This window comes from Pimephales promelas, chromosome 18, assembly GCF_988280905.1.
Source record: "Pimephales promelas chromosome 18, fPimPro1.hap1.1, whole genome shotgun sequence".
Lineage (NCBI taxonomy): Eukaryota > Metazoa > Chordata > Actinopteri > Cypriniformes > Leuciscidae > Pimephales > Pimephales promelas.
Window position 1 is genome coordinate 173,804 of NC_142786.1, and position 18,286 is coordinate 192,089.

Below are 18,286 nucleotides of genomic sequence, written 5' to 3' on the forward strand. Positions count from 1 at the left end.
GTGACTAGGAACATGACATTTTCCAGCTATGACTTATGGAGTATAATTATGAGGAAACACAAAGGCCAAATTCCCTTCATCATCCATCACAGTGAAGAAGACAGTTCTGAAGAGCAGCAAAAGATTGTCGAGCAAAATAGAAAAACAGCTTTAGAAAACAACTAAAGCACTGAAAACCCCGTTTCCACCATCAGGGCAATAATGAATTAATTAAGAAGTTCCAATCAACTACAGAAGTGAATCTGTCTGGGAGAGGACGTGTGTTTATATGGTGCTAATGCAAGAGTTTCAGTGAACAAACACTCTCCAAGAGTCAGAGCTGGAGAATCTCAGAGATGAGGGAGTCCTAAAGCCTGTGTTGCTGTCGGCAGCTCTGGGAACTGGTTTAAGAGAAAAACTTCTTAAAACCGCTGCAATTTAGGAGAATGATGGTGAATCACAAGCGGTGATTATCTATTATCTGAGCTTATCAGGGTTGACCTGGGGTGACCTCTCATCAGGGGTCATCTCGATCACAGCATCTTTGAGAATACGTTGTTCTCTTACCTAAGAAGTTATTTTCCTGCTGCTGTAGGAGAAGTCTTTATCTGACCTTCATCATAATAGATGAGAGAGATCTGCTCATCTCACCTGGAGTGAATCACAGGAACTGTGTGATAATGTGCCGAACTCGCAGAGCATCCGGCCTCTTTATAAGGGCTTCCGTCGGCTCGCTGTCCTCCATTATATGTTCTCCTTTCTGCTCGGATCCACCGCTGCTGTTGCCGATGGAAACGGTTTCCTGGCAACCAGCATCTGCTGAGCGGCGACACACTGAGGTCGTTCTCCCGGTCCAACACCAGCCACACACACGTTCAGCTTGTTAAACACAGGTCCGGTGCGCTGATGTGACTCAGACTCATGAGCAGCTGCAGTCGGATCTGAACTCACTCTGAAACTATCCGAACTCAAAACTTTCTTTCTAAGTGTGTGTTTGGGACATTTCAATGAGGAGACTTTTGTTTTTGTAATCAGGCTCTCAAAAATTATATACAAATTTGGATTTAGATTTATCGGCCAAAACATCGGTTATCGGCTTTCAAATATAAAGAATTATCGGTTATCGATATCAGCTAAAGCGTTCAGATCAGTGCATCCCCACTTGATATTCAACAATATTATTGATTTTCTATAGCATGAGAACTTTTTAGATGTTCTTGGATGTTGGCATGCAGTTGCTAAGGTATTCTGAGTAGTTGCTATGCGGTTGCTAGGGTTGCTTGTGTGTGAGTCCTGCAGCCTCGGGTCTCCGGGATCCACTGGTCGGTCTGGTCCATCAGTGTGCATCTGTGGGATTTTCCACTGTTTTCCTCTGCAGGAGTGAGTCACCCACAGGGCTCCAGGACTGACTCATGAACACCTGAGAGCGAGTCGCTCCAGCCTCTTCTCAGCTGAGTGATGTGGAAGAATGGATTGAGTCCCAGTGGCCTCCGTCAAGAGCTGGTCCCTGCGGAGAAGAATTGCTCTCTGAATCTCCTGGCATTTGGCCGTGACGCAGAGACACAGCTGTAATCCACTTTCACATTCACATCAGCCAGATCACATGACTCACAATATTCAACAGCGCAATTACTTTCTCTGGGCTTGAATGAAGCAAGACAAAAACCCACACAAAGGTTTGAGTGGCACATTCATCACGTCATGAGGAATTAAATAACACCCCAGCACACAATTACTGAGAGTGTTTCTGCACTTACATCCAGGCCTCTCTGACACAGTGCATTATGGGTGAATGCCACGACTGACTGCATGACACACATGAGGTTTGACTCCAACAAAAGGACGGAAACGAATGGTGAGGGGAAGCGAGCGATGATCATCAACCCCAGCACTAGATGGTTTGACTTCAGTATTTTCATCTTCTAAATAGAGTTTATGCTTAAAACAAGAAATATCCGCCTTGAACTAGTTTTCCCTTTGAATTAAGATAATGGTTCTGACCCCACTGGCAGAAACTTCAATGTCATACATTTTAGACTCAATACGTTCAGTCGTTTTGCTTCTCAAGTAAATGTATCTGAATGTTTTTGCAGTGGCCTTGACTCGCTCTCATGGGACTTTACTTCTTACTTTTCTAACTGAAATAAACCTCAGACAATCATTCTTGTGTCCCATTCAGGTGTTCCTTTAAACTTCACCAGTCGTGTTTGTTTTAATAATGGACTGTGATTGATGTAATGCGTTAGTCGGGATATCCAGCGGTTCAGGCGTGTTTTTGCTCTCTTACATTTATAGATTCTTGTAAACAAAGGACATATTTCCTGAGAGAAGGAGCCTGATGCTAATGAGCAAAATACAGACAGTCATTAGTTTTATCCTGTTTAGTTGTGCAATCTCTTGCTCATATTCAGAACAAAATGGAAATAGGCCCATAGTGGAAAATAAGTGCAAACGATATTGATGACTCTAAATTAGACATTAAGCAAAGAACAAGACGTCTTACTTCGGCAGCATTTCTCAGAAACTACGATCATCATCATGACTGCTGTGTGTCAGTCGTACAGATCAACTGGTGCTTTCAGAACATTGATATGTTTGCTTGACCCGTGATCACGTGAGTTCGGAGCGGGACTGAGCAATGGCGGACGTCAGGGAGTCTTCGGGAAACCTGTTTGAAACTCATTATTTTTTCACACTTTCAAGTGAAGAACAGGCAGTCCGTAATTTTAAGTAATTTTATTTTATTAGAAACTAGACACTTTCAGCTTATTGTTCTTAAAACTGTACAATCACAAGAGGAGGTAAATCACACAGACTCTGGAGATTCAGACAGACATCGGGAAGCTCACGCTAACAGGAGACGCGAGGGATATCAGCACACACGCAGGTCTAAAAAACAAGACGACCGAGGGTTCAGTGTCTCAGCAATATGGAGAAATCAGTAAAAAACTCTAGGGCATTTCCCGAAGCACAGTCAGATGTATCTCTAAGCTATTACTCTGTGTAGATATCATATTTTTCTTTCCTGAAAGTTCTTTTAGCAGCAAGACACAACGTCTTGTTTTGTCCTTCATTTGATGGCTAATATAGTCCGAGAACAGTGTTGTCATAAAGGTTTCTATAGGCTCTATAAAGGCGATATAAAACTCTGAAAATGATTAAAAAGTTTCTGATGTCAGTCCTGCTCGGGCATCAAGCCTCTGTCCTCATATTGCACTGACGCCAGTCACGGTTTGGCAGATCTCCTGCACCGGGAGTCTCTCCCGTAACGTGCGCTGGGGATTCCTTCACAAGGCCGTAGAAAGAGCCGCTGGTGGGAATGGAGGGAACACAGTGATCTGATCCAATGGAGCGAAGGAGAAAACAACAGCGAGTCCAAGGCTACACAGTCACTGCTGCCCCGCCTACATTACCCAGAATGCCGAGCTCAAGCTGGGATATTTCATCCTGCTGCTGTCTTGGGAATGACGGAACAGTTTCATACAGTTCTTGAAACTAAACTTTGATTAAAACTGAAATATGCTCAAAATCATAACATGATCATAAGGACAAAGGAATCACAATAATGATAATAATAACTCACTACACTAATAACAGAGGAATCATGAAGCTCTTATAGTCTTTTTCAAGTTTTCAGTACAATTATTTCCCCAAAGTTTAATGGAAGCGTCCACGCAAAGCGCTAAAAACGAACACCACAGCGACGGCAGTTCATGTGTGTCCATTCGGCACAGCTCGCAACCCCTGGAGGCTCATGGGAGACGACGACGAGATCGCTCTGGAAGGGGCCCCTGAGCTCGAGCAGTCGAGCCTCCTCTGGGAAGAGTCGCCCATCCCAAACCGGAGCTGTGGAAAAATGAACGGGCACAGGCGGGTGTCCACCTCCTGGAAGAGTGTTGGGAAAAGCTCTCGATGAACCAACCAGAATCTCTCCTGATGCCTTCTGATGATCATCTTGAGCCGAGAGCTACTTCTGAAGCCGGAGAGACGCGTATTGAAATGACAGACGGGCACAGCACTCCCCTCTCGGGTTCCTCTCCGCCCTCTACATGCTCATCCCTTCATTTCCGCTCTCTTTCCTCAATAAAATGCAGACCGAGGTGTTCAGGGTTAGATGTGGATCCCTCACACCTCTGTCTGCAGGTCAATGATGTCTTGGCCCACAAGGGGAATGGATGCTCCGGGCTTCTCCCACTCCACACCCTCCAGAGGAGACGCCTGAAGCGGCTCCATGTCCTTTCTGACCCAGGCCGGAGGAGACGCCTGCGTCCGGCTCATGCTCTCCCAGGAGCGATCCATGGCTCCCTGCTGCTTATCCTGGAGAGAGACATTGGGAACAGAGTTAGAGTTGGCGTACTCGGCAGGGAGTGGGAAAACTTCGCAGGCAGTCAAAAGACTGGGACACTTACGCTGTGGTTTGTCTTGTCGCTTCCAGCAGAGGAGACGCTCCATCGGACAGACTGCGGAGAGAAAACGGCATTAATGCAAAGTCCGTGCCAAGAGGTTCCCATATGTTCTCGTTTCCAGAAAGTATTCAGAGTTCAGAGTCATGGAAAGTTCCTCTGGCTCACCTTGCTGTCGGACGCTGGTGACTCCCTGTCCTTCTCAGCGTGATGCATTTTTCTGTTGAGGTCCTGGAACATGTTCTGATGGCGTTTTCGGGTGTGCATGATTTTCTACGTGAGAGAGAAAGGGACGATTAATACATTCCTATTGCTGATGTGCGTTTAATTAACGCTACAAAACTCTGAAAATGAGTAATTACCTCGAAATCCAGTTCTGCGTACCGGGATTTCTGCCTCTGCAAGAGTGAAACAGGCAAACTTTAGTATTACATCATGCAATAATGATGTCATTCATAAGAGGAGGTGTTCATTAGGTGTGGCATCAGCAAGAATAAATGGTGCATCTTACCCCCTCGCTGACCTCCAAAGAGCTCATAGACAGGGTGGAGATGGTTTCGCTCTTGGACATCATGGAGTTCATGGAGTCGAAGGTGTCGCCCAGACTGCTGGTCACGTGACTCTCGCTGGAGATGTTGTGGATGTTCTGAATGGGCGAGTCACGCTCCGAGTACGATACGCTGACGCGGTCGGCGGGGAGCGTTTTGACGGCGTATGCGGCTTGCGGTTCGGCGAAGGTTCCGCCCAGATGCATGAGACGGGCCTGCGGGAGCTCGGTGCTGATGTTGTACTTGCCGGAGCCGCTGGAGTCGTCTTTGGGTTTGGCGCGGAGGGTGGAGGTGGTGTTGGGCAGGAGCACGTAACCGCTGCCGTCGGGACAGGCGCTCTCGGACTGAGCGAGGGCCAAATCCACATCCAGCTGCTTGAAGAGCTCGCTTTCACACACATACACGGGTTTCCCGCAGGACGGGTCGACCCCGCGACCTTTCTCTCTCCGCAGGGTGAGCGTGTGGCTGGAGTACTCGGGGACGGGGGGAAAGTGGCTCTTCCCGCTGGGGTTGGACGGAAGGGTGTGGAAGTTTGGGCCGAGGGGCAGGGCAAGCTGTGGCGGGGGCATCTTCTCCTCGGAGGAGCTCTTCGTTCCACCTGAAGGCAAGCGGAGACACAGGTGAGACCGAGGCATGTGGAATACAGTTATCATGAAGAGTTTCATACACTTTGTGGTTTGTTTGCTTACCTAGTCGGTTTGAGCTGCCATCCTTCTCAAAGTCAGACTGCACAAGAGAGAGAGATGAGAAATTCAATATTTGAAAGTCAAGTCAAGTCGCCTTCATTTATGAAGCACTTCTAACAAAATGGATCATTTTAAAGCAGCTTTACAGTTGAAAAATATTAGCCAATGTCAGCTTGTAAAAAGCAGGAGAATGCGTGTGTGTGCGCTCACCATGAGCTGTGTGTGGGCGTTCTGCAGGGAGCTTCCGGAATCGCCGTTCCCGTCGTCTTTACGATCCACCACACGGCATTTCACCGCCTCCTGAACCTGAAACACACACATATATGAGCTCTGGCACACTCAAACACACGTCAAACACACACGTGTGCTGCGGTCGTGAGCGTGCTGACCTCTCGGCGCAGGATGCAGTGCACCATAACGATGATGAATCCCTCGAGGGAGTCGAACACAGCGAAGAGGATCTGGAAGAGAGCGGAGCGTCGGTCCGTGATGGCCAACACCGCAGACATCCAGGTCAGAGCCAGGAGAGGCAGGACCACGCAGGAGCTCCACAGCGACGCCCTGCAGGACAGCGCCTTTAATAAGACACTCGGCTGGTGTGTACCGTGTGTTTAATTGGGTGTGTGTTCAGCGTTTCTTACCCAGCCCTCTCTTTCAGCTTGACGTCCGTGATGCCGTCCTTGGACACGAGCTTGTTGAAAACCAGAATACCAATCACCATGTTGACCTGAAACACACAGGAGACGTCAGTGAACGCTCTGTGAACAGTGAACAGGCATGTGCCGTCGATGCAATAATCACACAGTCAAGTCACCTTTACTTATACAGCGCTTTTTACAATACAGATAGTTTCAAAGCAGCCCATAACAGGAAAATAATGCAACAAAGTTTGTTTCTCGGAGAAGCTTTAGAAAGTTCAGTGATGCTTCCTATTTGTTGTTAAAAAAAGTTTTTAATTTAGTTCATTTATATATATATATATATATATATATATATAGTTGCTCTGGAGAAAACTGTGATGTCATCACACGGTTCAGTTCTCATATAAATGTGGCAATGCAGGAGATCAATAATGTTGTTGAATATTAAATGAAATGTTCACGCAGTGACCGCGAGCGTCTCCTCACCAGAACGACAGCAGCCGCCGGACCCACGAACGAGTACAAGAGCCCGCCCTCGAGAGACAGCCAGCAGCTGCGGAGAACAACACACACAGCGTTAAACACACTAAAACACACTCGGAAAGAGAGAGACGAGAGAATCGGGATGGGGAATACTCACTAGTTGACGGTGCCGTAGCCTTTGGCTTTGGTGAAGCCGACAGAAATGGCGACGACTAAAGCGGGCAGACCTGAGAGAGATCCAGAGAGAGAGAGAGAGAGAGTTAGACACCATCCCGACAGAGATCCGGCAGAATCAACACCAGAACACCAGAACACACACACACATGCACACACACATGCACACACACACACTCACCCCAGCCCAGGCACAGGAAGCGCTTGCGGATGATGCGGTTACGCAGGCGGCCTGTCACGGCCATGTAGGACTGCCACGCCTCGGTCAGGACCCAGCAGAACGAGGACAAGAAGAAGAAGTGCAGCAGCGCCGCCACCAGCGCACACATGACCTGAGCGAGAGAACGAGAGGTGAGCCGGGCCGTCACAGCTGACGAAGGTCAAGGGTCGGGATCGGGTTTGGTATCGGTATTGGTGTCGGGACCGGGATTGGGATCGGGATGATTATCAGGATCGGGATCAGGTTTGGGATCAGGATCGGGTTTGGGATCGGGTTTGGTATCGGGATCAGGATCAGGATGATGATCAGGAAAGGGATCGGTATTGGTGTCGGGATCAGGATCGGGTTTGGGATCGGGATGATGATCAGGATCAGGATTGGGATCGGGTTTGGGATCAGGATGATGATCAGGATCGGGGTCGGGTTTGGTATCGGGATCAGGATGATGATCAGGAAAGGGATCGGTATTGGAGTCGGGATCAGGATCGGGTTTGGGATCGGGATGATGATCAGGATCAGGATTGGGATCAGGTTTGGGATCAGGATGATGATCAGGATCGGGGTCGGGTTTGGTATCGGGATCAGGATCGGGATGATCAGGATCAGGGTCGGGATCAGGGTCGGCTCACCTTGTTGCGCACTTGCGTCTGACTGATCAGAATGAGGGCGTTGGAGCAGATGATTGACAGACAGAAGTTGATCAGGATCACTGAACGTTCAGAACGAATGTACCTGAGAAGAAAAAGACGATCAATGAAATCCAGTCTCCAAAAAGTTTGAAAACCCAAAATCCAAATGATTAATCAATCAATAAATTAATAAAATCAATCTACACATCTATAGACCATTTCACAAGATGTAAACAACACTGGTCCAGAAACACTTCCTGTTTCAGTTTGTAACTGTTTTCTTTATTTCACATGTAAAGAAAACATCCTAAAGATGTTTGTTTAACTTTTTGATTCAGTTTTAAATGTTCTGTTGGTTGTATTTCATCCCAGCTTTTATGTAGTGTTAAAAAAATGAAACAGGAAGTGCTTCTGGGCCAGTGTTGTTTACATCTTGTGAAATGGTCTATAAAACCAAGCAATTATGAAAAGTTTCTTACTTCCACACGGAGACATAGATGATGATGAGGAGGAGAAGGGTGAGGGACGACACCCCGCATCCCACTATCAGCGTAACCGACGGTAACAGAGACCTATCCATGTTCTGCGGAGAGACACAGTACCGTCAGTTTGAACACACACACACACACACACATCTCCCTCAGGACAGAATGACTGGCAGAAACAGGGCAGCTCATGTGAAGGAGAAGTGAAGGTGAGAGAGGCGCTCCACATTCCCTCACTGCTGCTCCACATTAGCACATTTAAACACGTGTGTGTGTGTGAGTGTGTGAGTGTCCTGCACGATTTTCACACACACACACACACACACACACACACACACACACACACACACACGATGAAGGCACGTCTTTTAATCAGCTTTGAACTGCACGACGCGTCAGAACAGTGTGCGTAAACGTAAGCGTTCTGTTTGGACGCGTCGCGTTGCAGTGCGAGGTGTTTTTTTCCTCTCGTGCTGATAACCGAATTACAGCGCGAGGCTGCGGATGAGGTTGCCATGGCAACTGCTTCTGCGCCAAAAATAAAAAAAATACATCGCAACATAAATTACATCGGATTACATCTATAAATGCATCAAAGCAAACAAATATACGCATGAAATACTATCAGGTCTATTATCGATCATCAGATTCCTGAAGAGAATTTAATTGTCCTGAAGAGAACCGATCGATCATCGAATATCCTCTATCAGCTGTCGATCAAATCGTCGTCATATAGGAAATCAAACGGACATTAAAGATAATCACATCCGATCAACCGACGGTTTTAATAAACGCTGTTATTGAAAGCATCGCTTAATTTTCACACATACGCGCGCGCGCTCGCGCGCACACACACACACACACACACACACACAGGTGATGGTCGGACACTCACCGGATCGGGGTTGGGTCGCGCGAGCAGGGCGAAGGTGGACAGTCCGTCACACACACATGTGGTTCTGGAGTCGCGCGACACGGATCTGCAGGCGCGCGCGGACCAGGAGCCGAGCAGGGACGCGCTGCGCGCACACAAACACACACACACACACGTTAGATACACTCTGAAATAAAGCTCACACACGCACAGCAGAGCAGCTCATGCTCATGCAGACCCACACACTCTTATGCTTTTGGCTTGCTTAGTTGGGGTTATTTAATATTTAATATTATTGATCTGTGTTGTACTACTTTCATGTTATCACTGTGAAGCTGCTTTGATACAATCTGTATTGTGAAAAGCGCTATATAAATAACTGTGACTTGACTTGACACTCTTACAGACAACTAGATGATTACCATATTTACATGCTACAGGCATTCAGAAGATTTTAAGATTTTAAAATGTTTTTTTGGTGATTTTATGTTGCACTCAGAACATTGAGTGAGTACTGTTGTAAATATATATATTCTTAATGTATAAATCCAGTGCAATTTTATTTTATTCTCTATTATTATTAAACTGCATATTCCTTCCTGTCACTATTCAGTTCTGCTGTGCACACTTATGCACACACACACACACACACACACACACACACAGAATCTGATCACACAGAAACTCAACTGTTTAAACGTGTGAGTGTGTGTTTGTGTAAGATGTTTAAGTGTATGCGTGCATAAGTGTGTGTGAGTGTGTGTTTGTGTATGTGTGAGTGTGTGACAGGCAGTGTTTGAGTGGGCAGAGATGGTGAAAAGAACCATTGAAAGGTTTTGAATGCGCTGTGAATATTCATAAGGTCATTAGTGATGAGTGGAGTGGGGGCGGAGACACATTAGAATATGATTAGCGGCTGTCAGGGAGGTGAGGAGATGACACAGTGTACGAGGGCAGAAGAGTGTGTGTGACCTTTAGAGCTAGAACAACACACACACACACACACACACACATCACAAGAGGTTCCACCCACCTCTCGCTCTCGTCCCAGGCGATGCAGGTCTCATTAACAGTGCCCTGCAGAGAGAGAGAGAGAGAGAGAGAGAGAGAGATAGTTAGGCGGTGTTTAATCTGTGTCATATGTCACTTCCTCCATGTTCTCAACACACACACACACACACACACAGGACAGAGCGAGTGATATGCTCTCAGTGACTCACGTTGTGCAGGTGAGGGAAGTCGATCTCGACAGGTGCCGACAGGAACCCAGGGTTGGGCTTCACCGTTACCGTGACAACCTTTGAGTTGAGCAGAGTGCTGTTGCTATGGAGATCAAGAACATCGATGATCAGAATCACTGTCATAGATCATGCATTTTATCACTTCATGCTGAACTGATAATTTGAGATATCATGAGATTTTCAAGTGTGTGTGTGTGTGTGTGTGTGTGTGTGTACCTCTGTAAGGACAGGATGGGACCCAGATTTCTGTAGAGAACGATACCGGTGACGAACCCTGTGCTCTGCTCAGCATCTACACACACATTCAGAGTTGCATTAGCCTCAGTACACAGATGTGTGTGTGTGTGTGTGTGTGTGTGTGAGTGAGTGAGTGTGTACCTGGCACGTCTAGACTCAGGGCGTTGCGGGACACTGTGATTTTCTCCTCTGAATTGCGAACCCAGTCGATCATCCCGCGCCAGCCCTTCAGGGGGAAGGTCACGTCAGAGGTCATGGTTCGGGGTCGCTTCTGGATGCTCAGCTCTGAAGGGGCGTCAGAAAACAACAGTCAAACACACACACACACACACACACACAGACTTCTTTCTTCTTGTATTCGTGACCCGTCTCACACTCACCAAGATTCTCGGTGACCTCGTAGATGTCCTGGAAATCTCTCATCTGACGCCCGATCATGTCGATGAAGTTCTCCACCAGACTGAAGAACTCCTTAATGTTTGCTCCCATCTGAAGCACAACACACACCAGCATGAATGACTTGTTGACTGATTCATTAGTGTGTGGGTGTGTGTGTTGGCACAGATTGGCACGTGGGCGCACTCGATTTCTCTGCTTCTTAATTTGGTATGAAGACACAACATGCATGTGTGAGAACATGTACGTCAGTGGAAATCACACACACTCACCAGTTGAGCTTCCTCCCATTTCTCTCGGTGTGCCTCCTGCAGTAAGTTGCTAATGGTGTGAGCGTAATTCTGCGGGTCAAACAATAGAAGCGCTATTAGATCAGATATAGAGTTTCCCATCACCGTGACATGCGTTGCTCAGCGGGACGGTGTTCACCTCCACATCTGCATTGCTCAGGCTCATCTTGGAGCCTCTGAAGATCTCCGTGCTGTTCCTCAGGACCTCCATCACTGCCAGCAGGTCTCCGCTGTACTTCGTGCTGTCGATCGATGCCATCCTCAGTTTGGACAGAACCTCAGACACGCCGTCCACCAGCTGACCGCTCTCAGACCGGGTCACGTGATCACGCGTCTGGGAAGAGAAGGACGGTTAGGAATCCAGTCCTCAAACATTTAAGCCAGTATTTATCACAAAAGGGTTTGAAGGAACTAGCCACCAGGGTGTTGACCCAAGAACTTAAATCGTTCCCAGTTCCTCCAGTACGGGAACACGCCGATACCCGGGAACTTATATTTCTAGAAACTATGAAGAGGTGCGAACGGCCCTAATGTTCTAGTATTTGGCTGATGGTGCTCACCAGGGTCTGGATGTCCAGGAATTCTTTGGAAACACATTTGATGTGAGTTGGGTTTTCCCAGAAGGCCAGACCCACGGCGTCCAGTGTGCATCTGCGGAGGATCAGGCCTGCGGGAGTCAAAGAGAGGAGGGTTAAAGACGGACTCTGTCCCTAAAGTCAGGCCAGCGACCCACATCGGATAGAGAAACTAGAGCGCTGCACGTGAGATCTGAGATCAGTACCTGTGGCATCGGACGGGCAGGGCACAGCAGCCGTGTCGCCCGCGGGCGTCTTCTTCCACACCACACTTCCGTAGTTCTCCTCTCCGCAGATCTCGTGAGGTTCTGACGACACATTTATAAGCAATTAAAAACACCGCCTCAAAATCAGTGCATGCATTACTGCGAGTAAAATCAGGTTTGAGGTTTCACCTGGGCACCGCTTCTCGTTGCAGTTTCGCATTTCTGATTTATCACCGTTGCAAGATTCTCCGCCAAAGAAAGGTCCTTCGCACACCCTCTGTCTGAGCTGATGACCTCCACCACAGGACTTACTGCAACTGCCCCACGAGCTCCACAGCAGCCACCTCCCGTCCACTAGAGGGCGACAACACGTCTCTCATTTAAACACTTGTTGAGAGATATTTAGGTGCAAAAACAACCACTATTGTCAAATACGATTGACAATTAGCATACAGTTTGGATTGGCGGTATGGTTCTGTTCTGGGCAAGAACTCCCTGCATGGATAAGAGCAGGGCAATAAGAGAAATAATAACCCCCTTAGGGTAAACAGAACAGAACCAACATGAATGTTTTGCAGATATAAGTCCAACATAATTTGAGAATTTCGTCTGATTCAAGGGGAATCAGAATACCGAACGCTGACAGGGCGAGAGGAGGAGCTGGGGATGGAGGAGGGGAACTATCTCCTGAGAAGCTGCTGATAATGCTGAAGGAGTTTATATATGTATACAGTGAGGGGACTCGTATTCCTATAGGTAGATGTGGATCAGCTAAGAGGTACTGATGCGAGCGTGACTAACATGACCTGTCAGAACTGACGCTACACTTGAACTCATATGCATATGTGAGGAATAGTGTACCTGGGCAGTCTCTGAGGAAGCAGTTGTTGGTTTCTAGCCATTCTCCCCTGCACTCTGAGCCTCCGTACGAGGGGCCGTTACACTCGCGGGTTCTCTGCATCGTTCCATTAGAGCAAGAGGAAGAGCAGGGAGTCCATGCAGACCAATCGTTCCAGGAACCATCAACTACAGAGCAGGGAAGATTAAAGCTGTTATTGAAAGGGCTTGAATTATAGAAGTGTACAGTGCCATCTGGTGTTGAGATCTGGAATAGTGATACTGACCAGGGCAGACGGCGATGTTGCAGAACTTGGTTTGTTTGGTGGGTCCGCGGCAGGGTTCTCCACCATTGCGGGGTTGTTTGCAGGTACGGACGCGATCACGGTATCCACGACCACATGTGGATGAGCACAAACTCCAGGGAGCCCATTCGTCCCACAATCCATTCACTGCGTGTGCAGAGTCGTCAGTCAAACACTCATCCCGTGATACGGACAAGTGAATATTGATGACTCTGAGTGTGTGTGTGATTTGAATTACCTGGGCAGACGGCAGTGTTGTTGCATGGCCGATTCTCTCTCAAAGGGCCGGTGCATTGGCTGCTGTGACCGGACATCATGCAGGAGCGTGCACGAGTTTGCCAGCCTTCACCGCAGCTCACAGAACACACACTCCATGAGGACCACGTGTCCTGCTGGGTTTCTTCTGCACGCACAGGAGAATAACAAGAGTTTGATTCAGCACACCACTTTCACTATTCCAGACTGCTTTTCTAGTGTTGCCATACACACCTTTCTGAGGGGCCTGATTAGCCATGATGGTGCCATCAGAGTCACGGCGCTGGCCGATGATGGAACGCAGACCTTGACTTCTCTGCCGCACTTGACCTGCACAAATCAACACAAACCAGGTGTAAGATCTGACAGCTCTCGCATTGACTGCAGGCACATTAATGCACATTGAACTGACCGATGCATGGCTGAGGGTTGCAGGAGCGTCCCTCCTCAACAACGCCCTCACACACGCCATCCTCAGGCTGGCAGGCGCGACTGCGCACCTGGACTCCACCGCCACACTCGCTACTGCACTCGGACCAGCGGCCCCATCCGTTCCAGCCTCCTGCAAACACAACACACACATATATACAATGAGTAATGCTGAAGAGGAGGAGGACAGAAGATTCACTGCAGATGAGTCATAATAATGCTGCCGTCAGTGCTGACACCTGCTGGCCAACTCTGGTTACTACACTCAAACTGCACCTTAGAGGCGTCAAATCTGCCTTATTGACAATCGATGCAGCATTGTTTTCTCATAAATGAAGGTTTTGATTTCAAAGAGGCTGGCTCTATAACAGCAGGGGGAACAGTCTCAAAGACAAACAAATGCTTTTTAACCTTTTCAAAACAAAATGGAGCTTTGAAGGCCAAATGCCAGGACGCTGCATGATACGGCCATCTGAAAGAGGGAATCGAGACGCTCTCTGGATGTGGTGTTTTGTAGCCCGGTGGGTTGCTATAACAACCTCAAGCACTGAGGCATTGATTTGTTTAGCGGAGGCTCGGGGAGCTCAACTATAGAGGAGAACCACATCCAGTCAAGTCAAGTCGTCTTCATTTATAAAGAACTTATATAGATTGTTTCAAAGAAGATTTACATTGATAAAATGAAATTAAAGGAACAGATTGTTTTTGCCTTAACAGCAGCTCTAGAATAAAGTTGTTGTCCAGCTCAAGTTTAACTTCCGTTGGAAAGATAAATAGTTATTAACTTGGGGGAGCTTACACGACACCACTTAAATTGAAAACAGAAAACTTTTACTATGTTTTTGAGGAGTGCGTTCAATTTTGCTTGCACTTTACCAAATAAATGGTATTCTCTCACACACTTACGCATGATCTCAGCATCGCGGCCGCTGTCTCTAGTGTTGGGCGTGCACTTCTCGGTGTAGACTCCGCCTCTGTAACAGCCACCGTTCTTCCTCTTGGGCGGTTCCCAGCACTGGCAGGGGGTCATCATGATGCCACAGGGGTTTCCGTGGGTGCTGGTCGACAGGCAATCTTCCAACCATTGGCACAGCATCTCGCAGGCAGGCATACTGGGGTTCCTCTTTCCCACGACCAGAAACTCAGCGCCGAACTGGCTGCCTTCGTCGCTCCCCTCGTCTTCCTCCACACCGAGACTCGGCGTCACCTTCCGCACCTGCAGGAACTGTTTGCTGGACTCCAGGTAGGCCACGGTGGAGGAAGCGTCGCACAGGCGCACCACCTCGTCGAAGCTCTCCATGCCCAGGTACGTGCGCGAGGTCTCCAGGAAGGAGTCAAACTGGAAGGTTCGGATCTGTCGAGGGGTGCAGGTCTCAGTAGGCTTGGTGATCTTCATGTAGACGGTGTAGCGACGGGGATCGGGGTTCTGCAGGGTCCAGGAGCACGGGGACGACGGCAGGGCGGTCTTAGAGGAGAACACACCGAAGAACCGACTCTGCTCCAGGGTGGCACAGGTGGCAGAGGCCGGGCCGGAGGGAGTGGAGATGCCCGGGGTAAACATCACACACATGCACGCGCACAGCGCCAACGGGATAAGCCGCCGCTCCATGTTCTTGCTTCGGGACGGGTGGATCCTTTGATTCGAGTGCTTTCGACTTGCCTGGGGTTCTTTGATCTGAAAGGGTTTGATCTGTTCTCTACCACGAATACGGGTTTAATTCTTCACTTGACTGATAAGGACATATCTGTGGGGAAAACAACATACAGAAGGGATTCAGAGTTAGCACTTGTCAATCATAGGCATTGAAATTATCATACTGTCTGCCATCTGAATCATATCTGTAGTCGAGAGCTGCACCCTCCATTAGTGTGCGTTCGAAAGAAAATGAGACCTGTCAGTGCTAATGCGCACACTGCCATTACACTCAGACTATAATTGCAGTGCCCTTCACAGGAATCTCTCCCTGCATCGCTCTCTCGGTCTCTCCTGCCCACGCTTTCACACGTGGCCGAGCCGATTGCGTCAAACTGACGTCCGTGAAGACTCAGCTCGCACCCACTGAAGTTCAGCGCCGCTCGGCTTCTTGCAGGGAGAGGGGAGGATGTTTCAGCCCCTCCCTGACAGAATGCAGGGTTTGCAGAACTTTAGTGTTGTTGCCATAGCTACAGGTGCTCGAGACACAGGTCTGCTGTGTGTGTGTGTGTCTCTTTCCAAGCACAATCCCTCGCTCTGTTCCAGAACTTCTCCCTCTTTCGCTCAAAGACACTCTTTCAGCATTGGGATGAGAGAGAGAGTGCAGCTGTGACCCCATCGTCTTCATCATCACCTTCATCTTTCTACATTGTTCTGAACTGTTAATGTGCGGCTAAAAAAACTAAAGCTCAACAGTTGTATAATATTAAATAAAGTGTTGCTCTGTTGAGCGAGTCAGATGCACCTCTAATGCACTGAATCAGAGCCCATTGAATCTGAGAGACCGGAAAGCATTGACTCCACAGAAAATGAGGGTACTTCAGCTCTGCCACTCAACCTCTTTTCATGCCCCAAATAGGGGGCTGAAATTGCACATAATAAGTGTAGTTATGGAACCAGCTGATGTTTGAGGGAGTTATGAGGAAGAGTGAGAGGAAGATGCACAGAGTTCAACCCCTGGTGAAGATCCCATCCTGGAATCAGATTGTGACTGATCTTAACAAACACTGAGACTTTGTATGTAATCCTGGGAAAGTCTGAGACATGCAGAGCTTGGCAAGCACAGCGGAGCCATCTGTGAGCTCTGATTAATGCGTGTCCACACACACACACTTTTTGACAATTTCACTCATTTAAGACACACACTTGCAGGACAAAAACATTCATCTGCATGCTGAAATCAGAATGAGTTTAACTGTGAATTGCAACACATTAACCAATCAAACTGTTTGCAGTAAGATGCAATCAAATAAGAAATCTTTGCAACATGCAAACAATCACAAATGACTCTCACTCGTTCTCAGTATAGTTCTCGGCATACTCACAATGCATTTTTAAAACATTGCTGCTGTAAGCATAAGTATATATTCTACTGTTAATACAAGAAAACGTTTGCAAAGGTTTATGAAGCTCAAGAGATATTCTCAGACTCAGACCAGCCCACAGACGCGACGCGAGCGCTTCAGCACCGCGGACAGCGACACGGGTTCAGGATTTGATAAAAGCAGCTAAATAAACTCTCGAATTGTGTCAGTACTTTACTCGCACTGCATTTAGAGAACATTTCTGCAATAAGCATACGTATATGTTCTACTGTTAACATTAGAAAACGTTTGCAAAAGTTTATGAAGCTCAAGAGTTCTTCACAATAGCGGAAGATCAGCTCATAGACGCTTCAGCACTCGTTTCAGCACTAGTTTCAGCACTCGTTTCAGCACTCGTTTCACGCTATAATTGCACACAGTACATGATTGCATTCGTTTCATCCGTACATGGATGCAAGCACCACTGAACAAAACCTCCTCGACCACATGTGCATCAAGCAAACACGAGCTTCTGTTACCTGTGTGAGTTACTCTAGCGTGTCAAAAAAGCGCGCTCCATCCGACAGTCTCAAAGTCTTCCGCGGGAACGGGTCCGAACGGGTCCAGGTGTCCCGGGGTGGATGTCCAAGTCTCGGTGCACTTCACTTCCACAAGCGCAACTGCACAAAGCGACTCTGATCAAACTCCAGAGAGTTTACTACCAACCTCTTCTGTTGCTCCTGCTGTATTCCAGTGAGAGCGAGTAAGCTCGCAAGGGTTCTGCTTCTGGTTCTGGTTCTGGTTGTCCTGTCACGGTTGGTACTTGTACTCTCGGCTTCGGAGTCTTGCTGCTTGTGGTCTGAAGTGTGTGTTCAGTCGGAGTGGCGTGTGGCCTCCTCGCGCTGCCTTATAAACCCCTCCGCCCTGCGTGGATCGCGCGCACCGCTGAATGAGACAGCGCGCGGGGGAGAGTGCGATTGCGTGCGTGTGTGTGTGCGTGTGTGTGTGTGTGTGTGTGTGTGTGTGTGTGTGTGTGTGTGTGTGTGTGTGCGTATACAGGGAGACGAGAGAAAGTGCGCACAGATTAACGCGGGACCGGAACAAGAGACTTTCTCTCGCTCGTTACATCATTACACCTGTTTGCCTACACTGATCAATACGACATTAATTAAACGATCAGCGATCAATCAAACCGTGTCAACAACATTATAGCACAATAACCGCACAATAATGCGATACAGACGAACACAATTAACATATCACAACAACATAGACATGCCAGAACGCGAGTACAGAATAATACCACAATTAAGTCAGAATGCAATAAATACTTGTATATATTAGTATATATCAGTAGGCTATATATATTATTATTAGTATGTATTATATATATATA

The 18,286-nt window shown here is 47.8% G+C and overlaps 1 protein-coding gene across 1 annotated transcript; it reads right to left on the reverse strand.

Annotated features, from left to right (window-relative positions):
- Positions 1-2,700: 2,700 nt before the first annotated feature.
- On the reverse strand, positions 2,701-17,790 carry adgrb1b (adhesion G protein-coupled receptor B1b). The gene is made up of 32 exons (XM_039664137.2): positions 17,430-17,790; positions 14,800-15,638; positions 13,877-14,026; positions 13,699-13,794; positions 13,448-13,612; positions 13,192-13,356; positions 12,929-13,093; positions 12,257-12,421; positions 12,068-12,169; positions 11,847-11,953; positions 11,426-11,620; positions 11,269-11,337; positions 10,981-11,089; positions 10,742-10,885; positions 10,580-10,655; positions 10,343-10,445; positions 10,156-10,199; positions 9,144-9,267; positions 8,243-8,346; positions 7,764-7,866; positions 7,096-7,246; positions 6,898-6,967; positions 6,744-6,810; positions 6,258-6,343; positions 6,006-6,177; positions 5,827-5,922; positions 5,620-5,656; positions 4,894-5,528; positions 4,745-4,780; positions 4,551-4,655; positions 4,389-4,439; positions 2,701-4,296 (listed from the first exon to the last, which is right to left on the reverse strand). The coding sequence occupies exons 2-32, from the start codon at positions 15,500-15,502 to the stop codon at positions 4,105-4,107; spliced, it is 4,587 nt and encodes a 1,528-aa protein (XP_039520071.2). The 5' UTR covers positions 15,503-15,638; positions 17,430-17,790; the 3' UTR covers positions 2,701-4,104.
- Positions 17,791-18,286: the final 496 nt, after the last annotated feature.